The following is a 22,539-nucleotide window of genomic DNA, read 5'->3' on the forward strand; positions in this document are numbered from 1 at the left end:
AATGAAGCCTGTAAATCCATATGAACTTTCTACATGGCAAAATTAAAGTTACGCTAAACTATCGAAACATCCTCGCTTCAGGGGTTTGAAAGTAATGCGTAGTATAGAGCTGAGGGACTCCACATAGTCTAGATTGGATTACTTGGGACTTAATATCTTCATAATACCAATTTATCACTTTACCCATTGTTTGGGAGGAAGATGTGTTGCAATGAGATTATCGTAAATTTCAGCTTCTATGGTAAAGTGACGTTATAAGATGTTCACAGTTGGAGGGAAGAAGAACGACACTTGGGCCAATATGGTTTTTGTCAATCATAAAATTTTCGAACTTGCAAAAGTAACAAAAAATAAACATTACCAACATTATAGCCTTTTGTGTAATAAATTTTTATATAACATTAGTTTTGCTTAACACCTAATTGTAATCCTGTTTAACGTGTCAAAATATTCTAAGAACAGGTGGTTCTGAAGCCCATTTTGCCTTGCTTTCAGAAATGAAGGTGCTGAAAGTGTACATTGAGTTTTCCTTGGACCAGCCGAAAGGAGGGCTTCACTTTGTAGTGCCTGACGTGGAAGGCAGCTTGGCAGAGAGAGGAGCCCATGTCTTCTCATGTGGATACCAAAATTCTACAAGGTGAGGTTAATTTTGGCAACCAGATCACAGTTGCTTTTGACAACATTTATTTTTCAGAGTAGGATTCCCATAATGCATATTATTGGAACGCTTGTTTTCCATTGCTGTGAAAAATCAGAGAGCCTGTGACTGACAGTGTGAATCTCTATCTTTAGATCACCATACTGATCACTTACAGACCTGTCGCTTTTTGTCCATAACCAATTCAAGGAAATCCTTTTACAGCCTGTAAATAATCATCTATATTGTCATTAACGTGTTTGTCACAAAAGGACATGTAAACATGAATGAAAGTCATCACTGGCTACCTTGTCAAACAGTGGGGAAAAAAGTAAATACAGTATAGTAAACCCTCGGTTTAATGGACTTTGCATAATGGACTTGGGATTTAATGGACAGAATCTGCTAAAGGGGAATTATGTCGGTGAAATCTAACTAACGATGAAATGCACAAATAAACAAAGTAAAAACTAATACTACATAAGTTTAAATTCAAGAATATCAGGGGTGCGCTATATGGGTAGGGCAGTTGCTTACAATTGGTGTGTTTTTTGTGTTTCTTATACTTTAGTGTATTTAAAGCACATGAAATAAAGACCTTCTTTATTTATTATATAAAAGGAGAGGAAACATTTTCCTTGACTGTGTTGATTGCAGTTGTAAAAAAAAAAGTCAAATGATCCAGTAAACATACTGTATATATATTTCTCATATAATATTGTGTTTTGGGGAAGACAAAATGTCATTCATGATTTAATTTACTTTCTGCAATTACAGACTTCCCTTCCCCCCTATAAGTCCTTTAAACCAAGGGTTTGCTGTATATGCTTTAATAACAAAGGGTGGAAAACTTCCAATGCCGTCAATTAAGAATTAGGTTGTTGCTTAGATTCTTATAGAAAATCCAAATCACTTAAGAAATGTTTTTCTTCATTTTCCATTTGTGGCAGGTTTTGTAATGAAACGTTATGGGTCTGCCACCAGAGGCCTCTGAAAATGGCCTCAAAAGATGGGATTTATAAATAGTTCACCTTGGTGTTAATCGGTTTTGCCTGTGTTGTAAGATTGTAAGCCAGATATTGCCTTTGAACTTCAGTTTACATTGGTGTCTATTCAGTGGAGTTTGTGTGAAGGTCCAGATCATATTCTTGGTTCTCGTGCTGGTGGGACATGGCTTCAGTTTATCTGAGGTTCCTGGTATTTTTTTCTTTCAGGTTCTGGTTTCCCTGTGTGGATTCCTACTCTGAGCTCTGCACCTGGAAGCTTGAGTTCACAGTGGATGCCTCCATGGTAGCAGTGTCTTGTGGAGATCTGGTTGAAACCATCTACACTCATGACATGAGGAAGAAAACTTTCCACTACATGCTGCCAATCCCCACTGCAGCACCGAACATTTCCCTTGCTGTGGGGCCCTTTGAGATCCTTGTGGACCCATATATGCATGAGGTACTTCGATTTAAAATGAGGTGTATCTAGTTTTAGATTTTAATTTCTATTCTAATTCCCTGGTGTTTTTTTTTTTATTTTGAACAAGAAAAACAGGTTTCCGAAAACTTGCATGGGTATTTTAGTAACAATTTATGAGCCGTAACTTAGAGGTGCAGCTATGTGTACCATCATGAAATTTTGGCCATTTGCCCTCAAATCTAGAAGCAGAGCATTGCAGGCATTTTAAAATATTGTACCATGCTACAGATATATTAATGAAGAGTATCACTGAAACTGATTTGCTGTCTTAAGGGCCTTACATTACTGTGTTATTCATCTGTTGCTATCAATTGATATACCAATGACTTTCTTCAAAGTACCTTACAAAGCACATGGAAGGGTACTGCAGCAGTCTCCCACCTGGGATGTGACTTCTCAAACCCTAGGGGTCTGTACCCCCTAACAGCTACATTATACATACATACATTTGATGTTTTACCAATCAAAATGGACAGCTAGGCGCATAATTAGGCCCTAAGCTGACAAATAAAAAGAATGTTCTGATCAAATAACAAAAACAAGATTATTTCTTATTTTCTGTTTTGTCCCATTACAAGGTAGTCTATACACTTTAAAATTTAAATGGTATTTATAACTATAGTCAGGACCCTACTTAATTTATCAATGAACTTGCAAATCTTGCAATCTTATGCAACTACCACCATTTCCAGCAGTGTATTAGGACAGTCTGCTGCAAGCTGTATTTTTATGTGATACAAAATGTCAGAATTATGTAACAAACTGGGATTTTCATGGTGGCCTTCATGTTTTTCTTCGTTTCCTATTAAAACTAAAACTAGGTTGGTCTCAGTATCTCCTGGCTCCTGATTGGGAGATTCAGGGGTTCATTTGTGGAGCAGTGATTTTTTATATTAAAAGAAGGTCAGTCTTCAAAGATAAGATCACTAGAAAAAAAAACTTAAAACCAAACATGTAAATGGGATATGTGTTAAAATTAAGATAAAGACATCGGTATTTAAGTTTTAAGTACGTGTAATCTTTTTGGGGAGACTAAAATGTAATTTGAAGGGAATGTAGTGTTAAAAAATATTTGAAGCACAGGTACTCTTCTATTGCTAACAGTGTGCCCATATTTTGAGTAATTGCAGTACTTTTTTTAAGTACGTTTTTAAAGTGTTTTTTAAAGTTTTGCAAAATAATAATAATGTATTTCCCTTTCATCTAATTGTTTTTATTTAATTGTTACTTCATTTAAAAAGCAATACCTTGGTACAGTTGAATTTCACAATCATTAAAGAGATCGAATTACTTTTTGTGCATATAAAGTGAAATGGAAAGGGTATAATAAAAATAATTGTTTATTTCTAAACTTCACAAAACATAAGTAAATACTTGCATATTTAACAAAGAATGGAAAGAAATGTAAAATATTAAATAAGTTAGGATACTGCCTAAAAATGTATTCTTTCACCACTTCCATTAATTGCCAGTAGTGGGAGTAGTGTACTGCAGATTCAAATGCATTCTGATTTAAGAAAAGGGAAAATCTAATAATATTGGCTGACTCTCATACATTATGTATTTGTCTTCCAAAATAAGCAACATAAATCATACACTAACTTAATGAGAGGGCTTAATTTCACTGTAATTTCATAAAGTGACAATCTCCCAGAGCTAATTTTATAATACATAAAGTTATTCTCGAAAACTAGAGGAAGTTTACCTTCATGTCACGAACTTTTAAACAGTAGTCTTTTATACTCCCAAGTTACTTGTGCTCAAGATAACTTTTTAAAATAAGTGGTTATATTCCTTTTCAGAAGTTCTGTATTATTTTACATTGTAATTGTACACGCACTGCTTTAATCACTATAACTGTTGATTTTTAAAATTATTTTCCTCTACTTTTATGTTCATTTTTAAAAACAACTCCTTACACAGGTTTCTTGTGAATGTAATGGATTAGGTTTTAAAAGTAATTTTCATCAACACTGATCATTAGAGAAACTTTAGCTAGTTTTTTAAAAATCACATTTTTCTAGGCTTCAGAGAATTGACTGATTTCATAGTAAAAAAAAAACATATGAAGGACTATGTATATGCTCATTTGGGAGCTAGTAGTGTAAAACCCTGTTCTTTGAAACACCGGATAATGAGCTTCAAAGCATAGCCGTGCAGTGTGTTTTAGACACAACTGTGAAAAACAAATGCCTTTTTTCAGTTTCTGTTTGCTTTCTCTTGCATCCTTGTTTCCTCATTGGTTCTGAAGTTGACTTCTTGGTGGTCATTGTTAACTCCTTGCAAGATGTTTACCCTATTGTGTGGTGAACCCTGAGTTATGAGACAAATTTTAACATTAATAATAAACTTTATTTATTCATGTCGGAGACGCAATAAGAAAAGAGACAGCCAAGTGTCAGGTTTGGTATGGATGTAAATATATACTGGAAAGTAGGGGGCCCAGTATTGAGCTCTGAGGAACACCAGACTTAATGAGTCCAATTTCAGACCTAAATCCACCAAGAGAGACAAAGTGACAGCGATCAGTGAGGTAAGAGTTTGAGAACATTAGAGAGCAGTGTCAGAAACTCCAGATACAGTCTCAAGACAAGAAAGTAAGATATCATGGTTAACAGTGTTGAAAGCAGCGCTAAGATCAAGAAGGATGAGGATAGAAATAGAACTAGAATCAGAAGCTATTAGAAGATCGTTAGTGACTTTGACCAGGGCAGTTTCTGTGCTGTCAGAACCCAGATTGTGTTTAAAGAAGTTATTTGCAATGACGTGGTTATTTAACTGAACTGTAACACCATTTTCTAGACTTTTTGCGAGAAAGGGTAAGTTGGAGATGGGGTGAAAATTGTTTAGATTGTCTAGAGACATGTTTGTTTTTTTTGGCACAGGGGTAAAGTTTTGAGGACCGTATATTGCGGACAATGTGGCAGAGAGAAGTGAAACAGGACTGAAATAGGGTGGGAATGGAATCTAATATACAGGTGGTGGATTTCATATGTGAAACCAGTTTACTTATTGATGTAGAGTCAAGAAGAGAAGTTAGAAACAAGGGAACCAGTAAATTTAGGCAAGCAGGAAGGAGGTATGGAAATGATATGTTTTCTGGAGAGAATGTGATGCCGGATGTTGTTGATCTTGAAGCTAAAGTTAGCTAATAATATGCTGCAAAGTTGCGATGATGCAGGTAATTTTAGTGAATAATTAATTCGAGGTGAATTATGTGCCAACAACAGCTTGTTCTTCTTGTTTTTTTCAGGTGACCCATTTCTGTTTGCCCCAGCTCTTACCATTGCTCAAACACTCCATGTCCTTCCTTCATGAGATCTTTGAATTCTTTGAGGAGATACTTACCTGTCGCTATCCGTACTCCTGCTTCAAGACTGTGTTTGTCGATGAGGCCTATGTCCAGGTGTCATCATATGCGTCTATGAGCATATTCAGGTATTTACTAGACAGGTGTGATTTTAATGTCCGTGCTTGTTTGCTCTTGCTCTTGGCTCAGTTTCTTGATTTCAGTCAAATTACACAACCCAGCCAAAAAGAAGACTTGAAAAAATTATTGCTCCCCTTTGTAATCAAGTTAAAACCAGTTTCTGCCTCTACACTCCCCCCAAGTCTGGCACTGCCCTTGTTTTTCTAAAAATATTAGAAATGTGTTTTATTTTGAGTGTTTATTTGGTATTTCAGCTAATGTTGTATGTGGGATGAAGAAATTTAGTTATGTATTCTCCTTGAAAATACTGCAGTGTAATGATTTTCCTTTTGGTTTAATGAACAGGTGTTGAACAAAGCTGTCTTCAGTTCAGTGCCATATAGAAATACAGTTTTGTAAGGGACAGAAGCAAAGCAATAGAACACTAATGCAACGTGTGTTCTCATCTGTTAATGGCTTGTTTTTGCCTTTTTACATTTATTGATGCTGACCTTGTTTTGAAACCCAGTGCTTGTTTTTCATGTTTCCCCCTGCTTTCAGTACAAATCTTCTGCACAGTGCGATGATTATAGACCAGACCCCCCTGACCAGACGCTGTTTAGCTCAAGCCTTGGCTCAGCAGTTTTTTGGCTGCTTTATATCCCGAATGTCCTGGTGAGTAATTTGAGACACAGTCTAAACCAGCTTGAGCAAGAAATTAGAACTGGGAATGCACATTAGAAATTTAGGCATGGAACTTTATGTCTTTGGGCACGTAACCCTTTCTATGGAAGGTTTTCAAGTGTTTGAACTCAATAGTTGGCAGTTTTGATGTTTGTTATTTGTGTGATTTTTACCTGTACGTAATATGGTAGTTCAAATAATTCAATGTCCAAAATGAAGACTAACATCATCATATTGGTCTGTGGTCTGGCTTTTTGGATATTACTTGTAATATGCTGTAATTTCATAAGAGAACTCTTATCCAAATGTTTGATCATTGAACAATAGGCATGTTGTCTTTTGTGTGTTTTAAAACTTGAATCAGATGTATGAGCTTGCCTGTTTATACTGATCGAGCACCAGCTGGCTGATTGAATGCTGTTGCTTTTTGTATTGGGCCCATTCACATGTTTAACATTAATTATGCGGTTTGAATCCCCTGATGTCTAATTAAAATTAGTACCATGGAGGTCTAAGGAGCAGGGTTTCTTTATTCAAGTAATGAAAAGTGTAGAAAGACATTTAGTTATTGTAACTGAAGTGTAGAAATTATTATGAGAGTTCCTTTCAAAATAATTAAACCTTGTTTAAGGATTGAAACTTTGCTAATATTTCATTTGGTTAACTACAGTATCTCTTCTTCAAGTGTCTCAGTTTAAATTTTAGGTTAGTAACGTTAAAAAGATAGCTGGCCACACAAGACTGTAATTTCAGAGGTATCTGAATATCAGTATGTAATTAGTCTTGGTACCAGCTCTGTTTTTAATCAGTTTTTATCTCAAAACAAGACATTCTGTGTTTTTCATATGACTTGAATTGTGTTGATTGCCCATAAAGTTGTCCATAGGAGTTTAATTGTAGCCCCACGAATGCGTGATTATATAACAGCTGTTCTGGAGACCTTTTAACTCTAAATATACTTTTTCCCAGCGTAAGTGATGGAAAGTCATGCAGGGTATTCTCATTGCAATCTCAGAATGACCAGTGAAAGTTTCCTGAATCTTTAAAAAAAAACAGGGATTTAATTTCTTAATGATATATAATATACCTGCCAATGTATTGCTAACCATAGTATATAAGGGATGTTGTTGTTTTCTTTTTCAAAAACACAATTGATAATTAATTTATGAAGTGTGAAAAGTAGATATGTTTCCTGATTGTGGCTGAAGTTAAAGTTCTGTATATAAAAGAAGGCCTATTTGTTTTTTGTATGTGTTCTAAAGGTCTGATGAATGGGTTCTCAAGGGGATCTCGGGATACATTTATGGTCTGTACCTGAAGAAGACTTTTGGTGTGAATGAGTACCGACACTGGATCAAAGAGGTTGGTGCGCATTATGACATTATTACCATAGGCTACGTTACTATGTTACTAGACTTTTCGACAGTCTTGACGTGTAATCTGTTTTTAATTTGATTTGAAGGAGCTAGACAAAATAGTGGACTACGAGTTGAAGACTGGCGGGGTTTTACTGCATCCAGCATTTTGTGCTGGCAAAGAGAAGGATAAGTAAGTCACTTACACATTTCACAAGAAATCATTAAGCCCTTTATCCAGACAGTCTTTACCTTGAATTAATAAGCTTCCTTATAAGAGAATTTATCATGTACGGTTGTGAAAAAATAAAGAATTTAAGAATTTTAAAATTAATAGACTGGAGTATCAGCGACTTATCTACATGTAAATGCATTTGTAAGTGCTTTTCAGTTCAGTAGTGTTTTAGAAATCTGTCAAGCAAATTATAAGAAAATGTAAAAAATATTTCTGATGCACAAAGAGAACACAATATTAAAACAAATAGATACAGATAGCAAACATGTAAATGAGAAAATGTAAATGAAGTATTGATCAGTATCTTTCAGTAAGAAACGTGACTGTTGAAGTAAAGGCATTTCAAATGTTGGTATCGGGTATGAACTTAAAAGCGAGCACATCCTTGGCAGCATTGGCACACGGTCTTGATCAGCCTCTGGACAGGGATATTCTTCACTCCTCTTGCACATCTGCAGTAAACTGGGGCAATGGTTAGGCATCTGCAATTGGGTCCTGTTGATGGCATTGTCAAGTTGGGCCTGCAGATGTTCTGGCGGACTCAGGCCAGGAAAAGAGCCTGGGCGGAACATCTTGACGTTGTTCTACTGCCATTCTGCTGAACACTGGGGTTATGTCTTCCTCGAATTTCTTGTGCTATAGCCACTGCAGTCTTGAAACAATTACACAGATTGGTCAGATGTGTATGAAAGGCTGGAGTGGTGATTGTCTGCCTTCCAGGAGGTAGCTTGTCCCTCTTGGACCTTGTTTTCTGTTTGCTCTGGAATGTGTTGGTTATGTTACCTCATTCTCTGGGTAACATCTCTCACAGATAAAAAATCTTCAGTCATGCCAGTAGCAACCAATAGTCATCTCATAAGCTGGACATGGTAGTGTTATCTGCTGCTAATCAAGATGTCTTTTTGAATGACTGTTTATATGTGTTCTTAACACATTTTGACAATTGTAACTGAATTACCAAATGCTGAGCACCTTTGCTGTTACATGGATCAATACTATTTAAAGAATAAAAAAACAACTTGCTTAATATTTACAATATACCCAGCTGGCTATTGTAAAACATAGACTTTTTTCATTGTGCCTCAGAGTCTTTATATCTTTTCAGGGTGCTTATTTTGATTTGAGTCTTGAGGTTTGAGTGGAGTAGTAAAAATATTTTCTTATATAGTTATGGATCTTTGATAGACACCTGGCCACATCTGCTGTTTTTGCCAAATCAAAACTTTGCAGTACCTAACCTGGACAGGTTATTTGACATTAAAATCCATCTGTCTTAATATAAAGATCTATGTTCATTTTCACATATTTTATTTAGACCTGCACAGATTTGTTTCCTAATGTCTGAAAAGGTTTGCTTCTGCTTTATTTTCTATATACTTGTGATCTCTTAAAAAATAAAAGCCAACTCAAATTCAAATTAACCTGTTAATGTTGAAGTAATGTGCCTCCTGGATTGTTAGGTGAAACATTTAAAAAAAAATAGGTGGTGCTGAATTTTTACCACAGAATCAGGATATCAAGGCATAGTGGTATTGTTTGTGCAGTCCCCTGACTTGTGGCTTAGTTGAGATCTGTATTTTTTAACTATACTATAATGACTTTGAATTTTGCAGTCCCAGTCCACACCTGCATTTCTCAATAAAACACCCCCACACTTTGTCCTGGGAGTACTATAAGATGTTCCAGTGTAAAGCGCACCTTGTCATGAGGCTGATAGAAAACAGAATCAGCATGGAGTTCATGTTACAGGTGAGTATACCAGTGACCTCTGTCTTGACAAATACTACTTTGACATTTGAAAAATCTGCTAAATTAAGTGTTTGAATGATTAGAGGAAAAAGGCATTTTCTAAAGACGACAACAGGCCAATGACTGTACTTTTTGTATTGGTACAAAATGTTCCCTGATTTTTTTTATTTTTTTTAAACTTAGATTAACTAAATCTAAAATCTTATTTTGAAGGTGTTCAACAAACTTCTGAGTTTGGCCAGCACTGCATCATCTCAGAAGTTCCAGTCTCACATGTGGAGTCAGATGCTGGTGTCAACATCAGGATTTCTGAAATCTATTTCTAATGTCTCTGGGAAGGACATTGGGCCATTGATAAAGCAATGGGTGTATCCTTTTTAAATTTTGAGACTGGGTTCATCACGCAACAAGCACAGAGTACAATTCAGCCAACAAACCTCAGTTTCATTCTCTTGATCTTAGTCCAGTCATCTATGTTCCACACTCCTTTTGTTGTTCCAAAACCATTTTTGTATGATTCAATCTCCCTTGTGAGCCCAGTTAAGTAAAAAGCTGCACTTAATGTTTTTTAAAGGATAGTAATTTCTCATTCATTTGGTTATTGAACATTACTCTAAAGACTTTGTCTTAAGTTGGTTCCAAAATGTTATTCATGTAATAGTCACATTTCAATAAAAACCCAAATGTTTTAAGTTTTTTTAGAATGTATTTAAAGGCAGTATTTTAATTGAAATTACATCCATATTGGCAGAAGCAATTAAAATAGAAAAAAAGCGTTCTTAATAGATTAAAATCGGAATTTGTAGCAGGCATGCAAAATTCAATTCGCTGCATAGCAAGCCTATAGCCTTACAGTGGTGCCTGAAACTTCAACTCAGTGATGTTGGTGGGCTTTCTTGCATGAACTCCCTGCTTCAGGTCCTGGCACAACATTTCTATTGGATTAAGGTTTGGACTTTGACTTGGCCATTCCAAAATGCAAAATTTCTTCTGCTTCAACCATTCTTTGGTAGACTGACTTTTGGTAGACTGTGTTAAGGGTCGTTGTCTTGCTGCAAGACCCACCTTCTGTTGAGCTCCAGTTCACAGACGGATACCCTGACATTCTCCTCTAGAATTTGCCGGTACAATCCAGAATTCATAATTCCGTCAATGATGGGAAGCTGTCCTGGTCCCGTGGCAGCAAAACAGCCCTTCCAGCAAGTTAGAAAGGGGAACATTGCTTCTAAGAATTTTCAAGTTTCTGCATGTGAGACTTTCAGGCCAGAGGCCATGATGTTTTCATTATGCTTTGCTTATATGTTTAGCACCAATAACGTGTTTGGAGTTTGGCATCCCATATGTTAACTATTTTATGAAAATGTACATTAGATATTCAAGAATAAAATGTTCATTGGAAGTGGTTCTGCAGGCTTTGGAAAAAATCCCGCATTATCCTTAATTGACTGACTCAGAGATCAGAGTGCAGTTGTGAAGTTTTTTGGCAGCTTTGCATTCAATAGGAAACGAAATGTGCTTGAGTTAGAAATAAAGCAGGACTATACATCATCAGGCACTCAAAAATACGTGGTAAGATTTTTTTAATTAAAAAAATGATTTTTTAGAAATAATACTTTCTTGTGACATGTGAATGGATTTTCCTCTTACAAGTACATGTCTCTTTCAAGGGCCCCATTAAAGTGACAGTACAGGAACTGGACGGATCCTTCAACCACACGTTACAGATCGAAGAAAACAGCCTGAAACATGATATCCCATGTCATTCCAAGAGCAGAAGGTAAAAGCAGTCAATCCTTCACTTTTAGGTTGCTAGTATTATTTATGGTAAGGCTTTCTGGCTAGGCTTCCTGTGTAATGTCAGTTTTCCTGGTTTTATGAATACTTAAAATGTTAATATAATACTGATATACTATAATGATAAATACTTTTGTTTGCCCCCAAAAGATCTAGAATGTTCATGTTAAAAAATCATTTACTGGATTATTATTACTTTCTCTAGTGCTTCTTAAGCCGCTGAACAGACTTCCATGACAAGGTCTGTGGTATATGTTCTAACACGATTTGCTTTCAGGAAGAACAAATCTGTTATGCCTCTGAACTGACAGGCACATGTTTACATAAGTGAATTGTTAACATCTGCTCCAAGGATAAGGGTATTGTTAGGACACGTTTAATTGAAAATAGGTCCCCCAGTCATTTTGTAAACTTATTGTATCATATTAAACCATTTGGGAATCATGATCAGTAAAAATATTGAAAATATTGAAAGGTTACATGAACCCTTTAAGGTTTTACTATATTTTGTAAAGAAAATGTGTGTTTAATCTAAAATTCCGATAATTCCTCTGTTACTATTATTGAATATTCTGTCCTGGAATGCTTCACTTACACTTCTATGAAACAGTAAGTGATATAAGCTAAACATGCCTATTTCACCCTTAAGATGTTCTTATGCCATGGAATATGACAACATATTTGACATCATCATTGACATCATGTGGTATAACGATATAGAAAAGCAGTACAATACAGACTGTACTTTTTTAGTTTATGATGATGCTATGACAGCGAGCCTAGCACTTTATAGACTGTTTTCCTTAATTCGTGACCCAATAAATTGCTGCTGCAAGGTGTTGGTGGACCAGTAGATGGAACTCTTGTCTCTAGTCCAGAATTTCCAAACCAATGGCCACATATACATATATACCAGGGATACAGTACTGAAGGAAGTCTCCTCTTTTGGATGACACTTTAAACCAAGATATTATCTACTTCCCATAGAATTGTAAATCTAGAATTTAAATGCTGCAGTTCTTGCTAAATTAGACTTTTGGCTTTCACGGTCCTGCCACCCTAAATTTGTCCCTTAATACAATCTAATCAAGAAGATTTGTTAAGCCACATCTCCGTCTCCATAACATGTTGACAGTCCTCCAAAATAACACTGATGTAAAAATAATATAACTTGTCTTTAGTGATCAACTGTAGTATTTTAGGCTATGTGTGTATTATGCTGACTGACCTTTAGTTACAGGTTCACTTTGGTCCCCTTTAATGTATGGCATTATGTTGGTAATCCTGGTAACTTATTTCATTTTTTCTTTTTTCTAATTTGTTTAATAGCTTAGGGTCTGCTGTTCCAAAGATTTCAATGTTCACTTGTTTATTATCAGTACCAACATGCATGTCTTGTTTCAGTTTCTATAGGCTTTGTCAGTGACACACTTGGGAGTACAATCAGAGTGTTTTTTGTGTCTAAAAGTATTAAAGGTTTTTATCATTTCAGAAACAAGAAAAAGAAGATCCCACTGATGAATGGAGAAGAAGTGGACATGGACTTGTCTGCAATGGAGTAAGTTGTCTGTAGTCATAGCACAGGGTCCTCTGGGAGGGCCCCAAAAACTGGCTAACAAATATTTTTGTCTTGATGGACTCTCTTAAACTAACCTGTATAAATGAATTGAAGCAGGTTAAGGAAGAAAAAGGCAAGCTTAATTTTTCAGGCTTATTATTTTCTACAGAAAACAGAGCAGCACAGGCAAGGGCAGGGTCAGGACGGCTCTCTGGCAATTGTGCCTCAACTCTGACATAGGGAGAGGAGCATCTGCCTGGTGAGAATGGATTAAGAGTCACCTGGTCTCTCCTTAGCAGGATTCTGGTTTCTGTTGTCGTTTGATATGCAGGGTTCTGGTCTTAAAATTGAGATGTAGGAGTTTTATTTGAAGGTAAGGTTCAGTAGATATGAAAGGGATGACTACAATAATGCATTGTAGCATGTATCTTCTGTATGTGTTCCACATCTGAAGTATCTTTGCAGGAATAAGATTGATTTATAATAAGATTCCAGGCTGCAACCTTCTGAAAGATGAGATTTAAGATAAGTCATGGAAGATACTGCTTGGAAGAGCTCGGTTGACTTTACTTATTGCATTTGATCATTTTTTTAAAGAATCCTCTGTCAAAGGTGATCTGAGCCTGCTGATAGATGTAAAAAAGTAGTTAATAGACATTGGTTAGTATTGTTAATATTGAAGCAAAACGTCAACCCACTTTCCAGTCTGAAAAAAGCAGGACTAGTACGTGATCAAAGAAGGCTCTGAAGCCTCTGTCTCCTCTGAGGAGACAACAGAAGCCTTTGTCCAAGAAGGTTTCATCAAACATAAATTTATAATTTGTAATTCTTATTATTTTTGGATTTGGCCTGGATGAGAAACATCAAACCTTAGTTTTACTGATTGTCAGCATTTCGGAAAAATAGCTTAAAAACCAAATCATATATAAGAGCGTGGAAGAACTGAAATGCACTTTTCTTTCAAATCGCAGTGCAGACTCCCCTCTGTTGTGGATAAGGATAGACCCGGACATGTCCATTTTAAGAAAGGTAGAGTTTGAACAGGCTGACTTCATGTGGCAATACCAGTTGCGTTATGAAAGAGATGTTGTGGCTCAGGAAGAAGCCATTTCAGCCCTGGAGAAATTCCCTACCCCAGCATCCCGACTAGCCCTCACAGACATTCTGGAACAAGAGCAGTGTTTCTACAAGGTCAGGATGCAGGCTTGCTTCTGCCTTGCCAAGGTAAGATCTTTCATTATGATACTTCTACCCATCCTTGCATTGCCTGTGGTGACTAATTTTGATGTGAAGACGAAAAAGAATGAAAGACCGTGGTTTTAATTAATAATAATAATTGCTTACACTTATATAGCGCTTTTCTGGACACTCCACTCAAAGTGCTTTACAGGTAATGGGGACTCCCCTCCACCACCACCAATGTGCAGCATCCACCTGGATGATGCGACGGCAGCCATAGTACACCAGAACGCTCACCACACATCAGCCTTCAGTGGGGAGGAGAGCAGAGTAATGAAGCCAATTCATAGATAGGGGTTATTAGGAGGCCATGATTGGTAAGGGCTAATGGGAAATTTGGCCAGGATTTTGTACAATGTGAGCACTAGCAGAACAGTAATGTAGTTTAATGTATTTTCACAGGGCTTGATTCATTCAGCCACCATCACCAGCATCTGTGTTGGTGTGCAGCATTACTTTGTTAAAAATGTCTCCCATGATATTTTTTTGTAAATGATTTGTCTAAATTTAGGATTTTTTTTATTTTTACAGCAATAATATACAGTATGTCAAGCTTTTTTTCAAACAGTAGGAAAGATGAATTTTGCTTCAAAAGGGTTTATAAAATGTCTGCCAGTTTCCTCAACCCCAGCATATTCCTAATTGAAAGGCTGTGTTCATTTAAGTTGTTTTCTAAGTGTATATCCATAATTCCTTGTCTATTGAAAGCAGTTTGCTCACTGCAAAACAGTAGAACAGGTGGAAGGGTTCAGACAGTTTAAAGCAGTTTGCACTACTGAACTTTTGTTTTTCTACTCTCAAGGACAACATCCTCCATATATATAGTATAAGTGAGAGGCATATTCAGGCTCCTAATGAGCAAATGGATACATGCCAGCTGCTTGTTTTACCGAATTAACAGCAGTAAGACTACAAAAGTAGTCGGGGCCCTGATTATCTTGTTTCTAGCCTTATTGTTCTGGACAGTCAGTCCTAACACAAAAAAACTGTGTTCTTTGGAATTCCTTTTATTACCAGCCTGCACTCTGTATGTGGCACTCAGTATCTGAATATGTTATTTTCTTTATAATTGAAACTGAAAGGTTGACTAGCACCAAAGGCTTCAAAGACAAGGCTTTCAAATATCTGTTGCCTTAGAGAAGCAAGTTTTTCTAAATTTAAAACTTGGCCGATCTAACTGTAGCTGAGAGGCAATCCTTTAAAAGCTAAGGGAGAACCCCAGAAGATTTAAAATACGTTGATGGAATATACTCTATGTAATGCTTTGGCTTTATGGTGGTTTTACAGTTCTTTACTAACGCTGGCTAGCAACCTTGCTGAACTATTGCTTGAAAATGTTCTTGTTAACTAAATCTAAACTGTATTGTTTACATTTAAAGAATTACTAGTGCGAGGCTTTTAAAGGTAGTCTCAGTTTAGAGTTGGACTCATCATACAAAAACAGCATTATCAATGTAAGGAATAAATGTTTTCCAAGTATGTTTACTATGAATTTTGAACGGATAAGCAAAGTTTGAAAATGGTGAAGTTGAAAGTGTAGTGTGCTTTTCTTCTACCCTAAATACAAACCAGCTGTAGATGAAACAAACTTTTATCTTAACATTTGATAGTGTCAGTGTAAAGTTCTTTCATTTGCTGTTCCATCACTGCCCATTATCTCTCAAGAGCTCTGTCTCATCGGGAAACAATGGGACAGTAATGGGAAGTGTGCGCAACTTGACGTTTTATCAGGAGAGCATTTTCAGTTATCTGTTCAACTAGAGATAAAGGTAATACATTTCATGTGGGTTTTTTTTTGTAAGTGGAAGACACCCAAAGCAGCTTTGAATAGGAGAGCACACAGATTATTTATTTAGACTGTGGTTTCTTTTCACTTTTTTGTTATGTCAGTTAAAGGATAAAATATGTTTCTCACATACTGTATCATTCTGAAATTTATCAGTGATAATGGAAAAAACATACACAAGAGTCACAGGCTTGATCCACTCAGCTGAGTCTTCTTCTATTCTGATGATATTGCATGCTGTAAGTGTTTTATTAGAGACAACTTTAGTTCATACCCTGTATACTTCTGATTGTGTGGGCTGAATGGAACTGTATTACTCAAGCGCTGTTGCCAAACTTTTAATCTGTTAATTGGACATTTGCCCAAATAAAAATGCTTAGATGTAGCTCTCTGCAGGAGTAGCGAACTGAAAATGGATGGATGAAGATATGCTGTGTAAAGCATGTTGTTAAGTCAATGGAAAAGGCTTAGATCTGCATGTCTGTGTGGTTTTGGTCTTTAGGGGAGCAGTCTAAAATTGAACAAGGGTACAAGAACAAACTGAAAAGTCATGAATTGTTTTAGTGAGGATGGGCAGAACAATTGTTGACCTACAAGCCACTCTTACCTGTTAGAAACGATGTCTTAAAAGTCTGGGCTTGTGTAAATATAGCAGTTGGTCCTGTTTCAGAGGAATAATTTAACACCCAATGTGTTATGTATTGCAAAATGGTGAGTAATATGCTCAGGTTTTTCATTACGCATTATAGATTGCCAATGCAATGGTGAGCACCTGGACAGGACCTCCTGCAATGAAGTCTCTCTTCACCAGGATGTTTTGCTGTAAGAGTTGTTCAAACATTGTGAAGACTAACAACTTCATGAACTTCCAGAGCTACTTCCTACAGAAGGTATTTTTTTATTATTTGTGTGCAATATTGTCCTTTGGTCTCAATGTTTCAAGCCTTTAATCAGTTCATTTGTTTGTAAAGCCTGCCTTGGTGTGCTTGATCTGTTTATCACTATGTATTTTTGTGAATTGCAAAAACATCAAATTCAAACAAGTCAAGCTTTTCCTGAACATTATTGCTTAATACATTATTTACACTTGCATTGTGTCTGTATGCTTTCTAAAACTTCATATTTCTACCTGATTTTAGACTATGCCTGTTGCCATGGCTTTGCTCAGAGATGTCCACAGCCTATGTCCAAAGGAGGTTTTGAACTTTATTTTAGACCTCATTAAGTACAATGACAACCGGAAGAATAAGGTGAGGAAAGTCGTTTTCAACATTACGGTCTTTGCTTCCGTGCTTTGTGCTCAGATGACCACAGTGGTTGTTGTTCTTGCCTAGAGTTTTGAATGCATTTTTAAAAATAAATTAGGTTCAAGTTTGAAAACAGGAATTTGTCTGCTGGATGGGTAGTATTTCCACACTAGTTATAGCAGGTCTTATGGGCAAATTATAGAAATCAGGGAAGGCATCTAGTAAGAAAACACTACAAACAATAGTAAAATTAAACAGTCTTTGGAATGTAGAATTACACAGCACGGTCTTGGCTTATGAAATGACACATTGACAAATGAGCATAAAGTTCTAATTGCTTTAATTTCCTTTTTGCTCTCCTCAGTTTTCTGATAATTACTACCGTGCTGAGCTTATCGATGCCCTTGCCAACTCCCTGACTCCAGCCATCAGTATCAATAATGAAGTGCGTACTGTGGACAACCTGAATGCTGATGTCCGCCTTATTCTAGAGGAGATTACACGTTTCCTTAACATGGAGAAGCTGCTCCCTAGTTACAGGAACACCATCACTGTTAGGTAACAACATTCTGCTGATCTTTTTTAAGTCAAACAAAGTATGAGTGTGCATTGGTTGGGGCACATCTCCACGTGCTTTGGGGATTTGGTGGGATGAAATCAGAAGAGACACGTCTAGGCACACAGCGCCAGTCACTAGAAATTTCGTCAATGAATGTCGCCATAGGTGTCTTCATTTGTGTACAGATGCAGGTTTTTGGGAAACACAGATATAATCTTTGCTTTGAAGCAACGTTTCTTGAGGAACACAGAAAATACCACTACAAATTGTTGTGCAGGACGTAGTTTGTCCTTTGGCAAAAACAATTCTGTAAGGATTTCTCTTATTAACAAAATTGTGCTGTGTTTTTATATTGCAAAAGCAGCTGTGCCTTTTTCGTAAGCGGATTCCAGTGTATCGCCAGCTTGCTGTGCAGTTCTAACTACCATAGCTGGTCCATTTAAGAGTTTTTCTTACTCCATTAGAAATGTTGGTTGCTGAACTAGTTGAGACTGGAAATTAAAGGAAAAGAAGTGCAAATGTTAGTCACAAAAGTGCATGCTCAGTATTTGCTGTTCCAGTTCTACACCACACAGTTTCACAACCATTGCAGAAATAACCCCAAATTTGTCCTGAAAGTTCTGAAACCTTCTGTTTATGACAAAACAGGTGACACAGTAACTAAAAAAAAACATATGCCTACACTACTATTTGCCAAGGCACATGAGTCTAGTTCACCTCTGCTAACACACATCATTAAGTGTTTAAAAGGCTGTCCCTGTCCCAGTAAACTTTTGTTTTTGTCTTATTTAAAGGGATTAAAAGATGCCAATCCTAATTATTAAACTACTTTTTATTTTCTTGACATTATTGTAAATATAACAAAACAATAACTTGAATGCATCTCTCCACATAGAAAAACATTGCTAATGCATTGAAGAACGGTATTGTTTCGTACTTATTCATTTGTTATGCATTTGCTTGTGTCCAGTTGCCTGAGAGCCATCAGAATGTTGCAGAAGAATGGACACATTCCCAGCGATCCGTCTCTTTTTAAGTCATATGCTGAGTATGGGCACTTTGTGGATGTACGTCTTGCAGCTTTGGAGGCTGTTGTTGACTACACACAAGGTATTGTCCTATCTCTTTGCTGTTCCTAAATACTGTAGAACAAAAAAATGATTATGGAATTTCATGTGTCAAAACCATGATAGACTGGTGTCCCTTCCAGTGTGCACCCCATCTCATCTCCATTGCTTGCCGGGATACACTTTGGCTCTCCAGCAACCCTATTTTGGATAAAGTGGCTAGCAAATGGATATTCATGGATATATGTCAAAATACTTCTTTAAGAGAATAAATCTACAAAATATCTCAAATAGTGTGCCTAAACGGAAAGAATCATGGAGCCAAGTAACGAGATTGCTGGACGCCTCTTGAAATTATAATAATTTTTGTTTTTCTTCCTGAAACTTTCAGATGCTTATAAAATCCAACCCCCTGGATGAAAACCTGTAAAAAGATTAGTTAATGCCTATAGGAATATAGTAGGGTGAAAACCATGCCAATATGATTGGGGGCCATATTGGACTTTTCATTGAACTATGTTAATTTTCAGATATTCTATTGAAACTGATTTCAATACATGGTGCATTACAATTATTTTGGGATAGGTCTGTCACTTGGTTAGGTTCCAATTTTTGATTTTTCAAAACGCATTCAGAAGCCTACTCGAAACCACTTAACCATTTGAAACAAAATTTAGTTTACTTAGTCCTAAAATAGATTCTTTCTCAAACACCTTTATTTTTAACACCATTTTCTAAATTGCAACTTATATTACAATAGAATGTTGTACGATCATGAATCATCACCGACGCACAACAGTTTATTGAATGTTAAATTTGTAAATAAAATTACATATCATATTAAAGTAACATATCACTATTAATTTGTCTCTATGTAGTTGCATTTTTTTTCTAATTTCACTATTAGCTGTGAAATGTGTAATGTGAAATAAGAATATTTCTGAACTCTATATTCTGATCTCTTGAGAAGCTGGAACATTAATTCTTATTGTGCTGGAAGCACATTTTTTTCTTGAGGGAATTAATGTACTAAGAATTGTGGAGCATTACTGTCTGGAAATAGTTTCTCAGAGATTATTATTTGTAATGCACAAAGTAGAATAAAAATCCTTGATACCATCTAGCGCAGTGTTGTATGTGGTATGTGGTATATCTTCTGAGAGTTTCCTCAACCTTAGGCTTTAGGTTCTACAGAACCTTTCTGGGAGAACCTTTTGTTAGACTATTTGGCAAAATAAAAAAAAACAAAATGGAAAATTAAGCCTTGTTTTTCAACTTGAAGAGCAGCCTGCTTGTATCTCTGCAGTATACTTTCTAATAAAGATTTAATTTCTCTTTCTTTCATTATTGAAACTTGGCTGTTCTGTCCTGCTTTACAATGTAATTAGAAACGTTTCAACTAACAGATGTGCAGTAAATTTGTACAAAAGGAGCTTTTGTTTAAGGAGTTTTTGTCTATCTCAGTGATGCAGTGAAATGTATTGCAGTGAGGTTTCTAAATCCAATGACCATGAACAAAGCATGAACATACAGTTAGCAAGAAAAAAAATCCAGTAACATCTACTGATAACACTAACAACTCACCTGTTTTAAAAGTCATAACTCCCCCAGTACTTAAGTTCGTTGTGTGTTGTTCTAAAAGTTTTTTTTAACACTTAACAGTGTTTCTTCTAACTTTTTTTAAATTCTGAATGTGTACAATTGCTGTACAGCTGTGCTCAGAATGTACTTTTTTGCTTTTTCCAGCTAAATGGCATCATTTCTTTAAAGATGAGCAGCTCTTCCCTTTCCCAGAAATGTCAAATCATCCAACGAACAGTGGCACGTTTTAGCATTTCTGCTGGACTGCTAATATAAACCTCATTAATCAAATTCATGGTCGTTGTGCAAATTAGAATCTTCTCAAAGAATCCTTTATGCTGGAGCAAAAACACTTAATGTTTCTTTATATGCTGTTTATTGATAGTTGACAGGAGTTCCGAGGAACTTCAGTGGCTGCTCAACATGGTTCAGAATGATCCTGTGCACTACATCAGGTCAGATTTGCAGTTGGACATTGCATTTTCTCCACCATTACATGTGGTTTCTTTTGTTGTATGTAGGTGTTACATTTTGGGCTTTCACTGTCAAAAATACAGTTGATGGAAAGTAATTTTTCTTGTGAATCTTTTATAGATCTGATTTTTTTATCATTTAATTATGAACATGTACCCTGTCTATTATTGATGTCTCTGTCAATAGGAAACCTGAGTATATTGATCACATTATCAGTTGTTCTTAAAAATCAACTTTTGTTTCAGGCATAAGATCTTAAGTATGCTGGCAAAAAATCCACCCTTTACGAAAAACACAGAGTCTCCCCTTTGCAATGAAGCTCTCGTTGATCAGCTTTGGAAGCTTATGAATTCTGGTAAGTCACTTTCAGCCTAATCAAAAGAAGTGCTTAAGTAGCTGTGCTTACCTGTGAAGGTGTGTTGCCAGCTGAGTTCGGATATAGGAGGTCCTAGTTTATGTGCCTAGCTGTATTCATGGATACAATTATTAATAACTTTGAATAGTGTCAGTTAAATAACTAGTTGTAAAAACAGAGTGTACAAAAACCCTTATAGCATGTTAAAATTCCTTCATGTTATTCACAAACAAATGTATTTCCTTCAAGAATACCCTAGATAACAGCACATAAGCTGTTATGCAGTAGGGACAGTTGATGTATATATGGTGATTGGCCAAAAACCAGGGAAAGATTTCTCTAAAGTGTATTTGTAAAATATAGTTATATTAATGCTTAAAGAATTGCAGTTCATTGGTCAAGTACACTGTTTTTTTGTGGTCCACATTGTTTTTATGGTTTGTAGAATTCAATTTGATGTATCAATATGTTTTTATATATTTAATGTATACAAGTTATAAGAATATCTATGGCCCCTTTGTTGTCTTTTTCTAATTGACCAATTCTGCCACTGTAAACAGTCCACTCTTAATTTCACATTTTGTTGTGTGTAGACTGTTTCATATCCAGTATGAGCAAAGAGGCCTTAGGATCACCCTAGACGTACCAAATTAAATATCACCCTTCATGAGAAAAAACAGCACTTTATGACCTGGTTTTGATTACTGGACGCATTTCTTTCAAACATGAGAAAATTAGCTCTTTCACAACATTTGGCACGTTTTGAAAGATTTATGTAACCAACTGCTTCATGGTTTTTCAATGTCTTCTTTTAGTGAAGACTTGTTTCTTTCTTATTACATCGTAAATGTTAATGTGTTAGAGTTTACCACTATACTCTGATGTCTGCAGGAACTCCTGGCAACCGAGACTGGCTTCTTTTGCCAGACTAAATGAAATCAGGTCTTTGTGGTATGTGTTCAAAGGCTATTGATAATGCTCTCATTTTTCCACCATTAAACCTGACATCCAGGAAATTAGACTGCTTTATATTTTTATGCATATACTTACGACCATAAAATTAGGCTGAAACTGTCATTTAACATGATAAAACATTTAAAGATTATCTTTCCCCATTTTCAGAGGCAGAGAGACTTTATATTTTCAGCAGCAGCATTACCACCTTGAAGCCCTATATAGCCAGATCACAAAAGCTTAGCAAAGCTGGGTCAGGTTGCCTGTCTAAGAGTTGGATGGCACTCTTCTTTCTAAGACAGAATCTTCAAATCAATACCCCAGTGTGGTGACTGGGAACACGGTTTTGTAAGTCCTGTCCTTCAGATGGATGAGGTGTGAAACCAACA

General features: G+C 36.2%; 1 protein-coding gene across 3 annotated transcripts in view; it reads left to right on the forward strand.

Annotated features, from left to right (window-relative positions):
• Positions 1-22,539, forward strand: part of taf2 (TAF2 RNA polymerase II, TATA box binding protein (TBP)-associated factor) — a 30,038-nt gene that overhangs the window by 3,008 nt on the left and 4,491 nt on the right. For 2 of the 3 annotated variants that reach the window (XM_088600977.1, XM_088600978.1), the window contains exons 5-23: positions 496-637; positions 1,852-2,083; positions 5,358-5,542; positions 6,075-6,188; positions 7,460-7,559; positions 7,660-7,745; positions 9,401-9,536; positions 9,750-9,904; positions 10,991-11,105; positions 11,204-11,313; positions 12,823-12,888; positions 13,058-13,147; positions 13,860-14,112; positions 16,663-16,803; positions 17,053-17,163; positions 17,525-17,718; positions 18,690-18,829; positions 20,753-20,822; positions 21,087-21,196. In XM_088600977.1, the coding sequence (XP_088457103.1) occupies positions 496-637; positions 1,852-2,083; positions 5,358-5,542; positions 6,075-6,188; positions 7,460-7,559; positions 7,660-7,745; positions 9,401-9,536; positions 9,750-9,904; positions 10,991-11,105; positions 11,204-11,313; positions 12,823-12,888; positions 13,058-13,147; positions 13,860-14,112; positions 16,663-16,803; positions 17,053-17,163; positions 17,525-17,718; positions 18,690-18,829; positions 20,753-20,822; positions 21,087-21,196 (2,550 nt within the window). The remainder of the gene's footprint in view (positions 1-495; positions 638-1,851; positions 2,084-5,357; positions 5,543-6,074; positions 6,189-7,459; positions 7,560-7,659; positions 7,746-9,400; positions 9,537-9,749; positions 9,905-10,990; positions 11,106-11,203; positions 11,314-12,822; positions 12,889-13,057; positions 13,148-13,859; positions 14,113-16,662; positions 16,804-17,052; positions 17,164-17,524; positions 17,719-18,689; positions 18,830-20,752; positions 20,823-21,086; positions 21,197-22,539) is intronic. The other variant, XM_088600979.1, reaches the window with a different exon arrangement.

This window comes from Lepisosteus platostomus, chromosome 12, assembly GCF_059453375.1.
Source record: "Lepisosteus platostomus isolate fLepPlt1 chromosome 12, fLepPlt1.hap1, whole genome shotgun sequence".
In the NCBI taxonomy this organism is placed as follows: domain Eukaryota; kingdom Metazoa; phylum Chordata; class Actinopteri; order Semionotiformes; family Lepisosteidae; genus Lepisosteus; species Lepisosteus platostomus.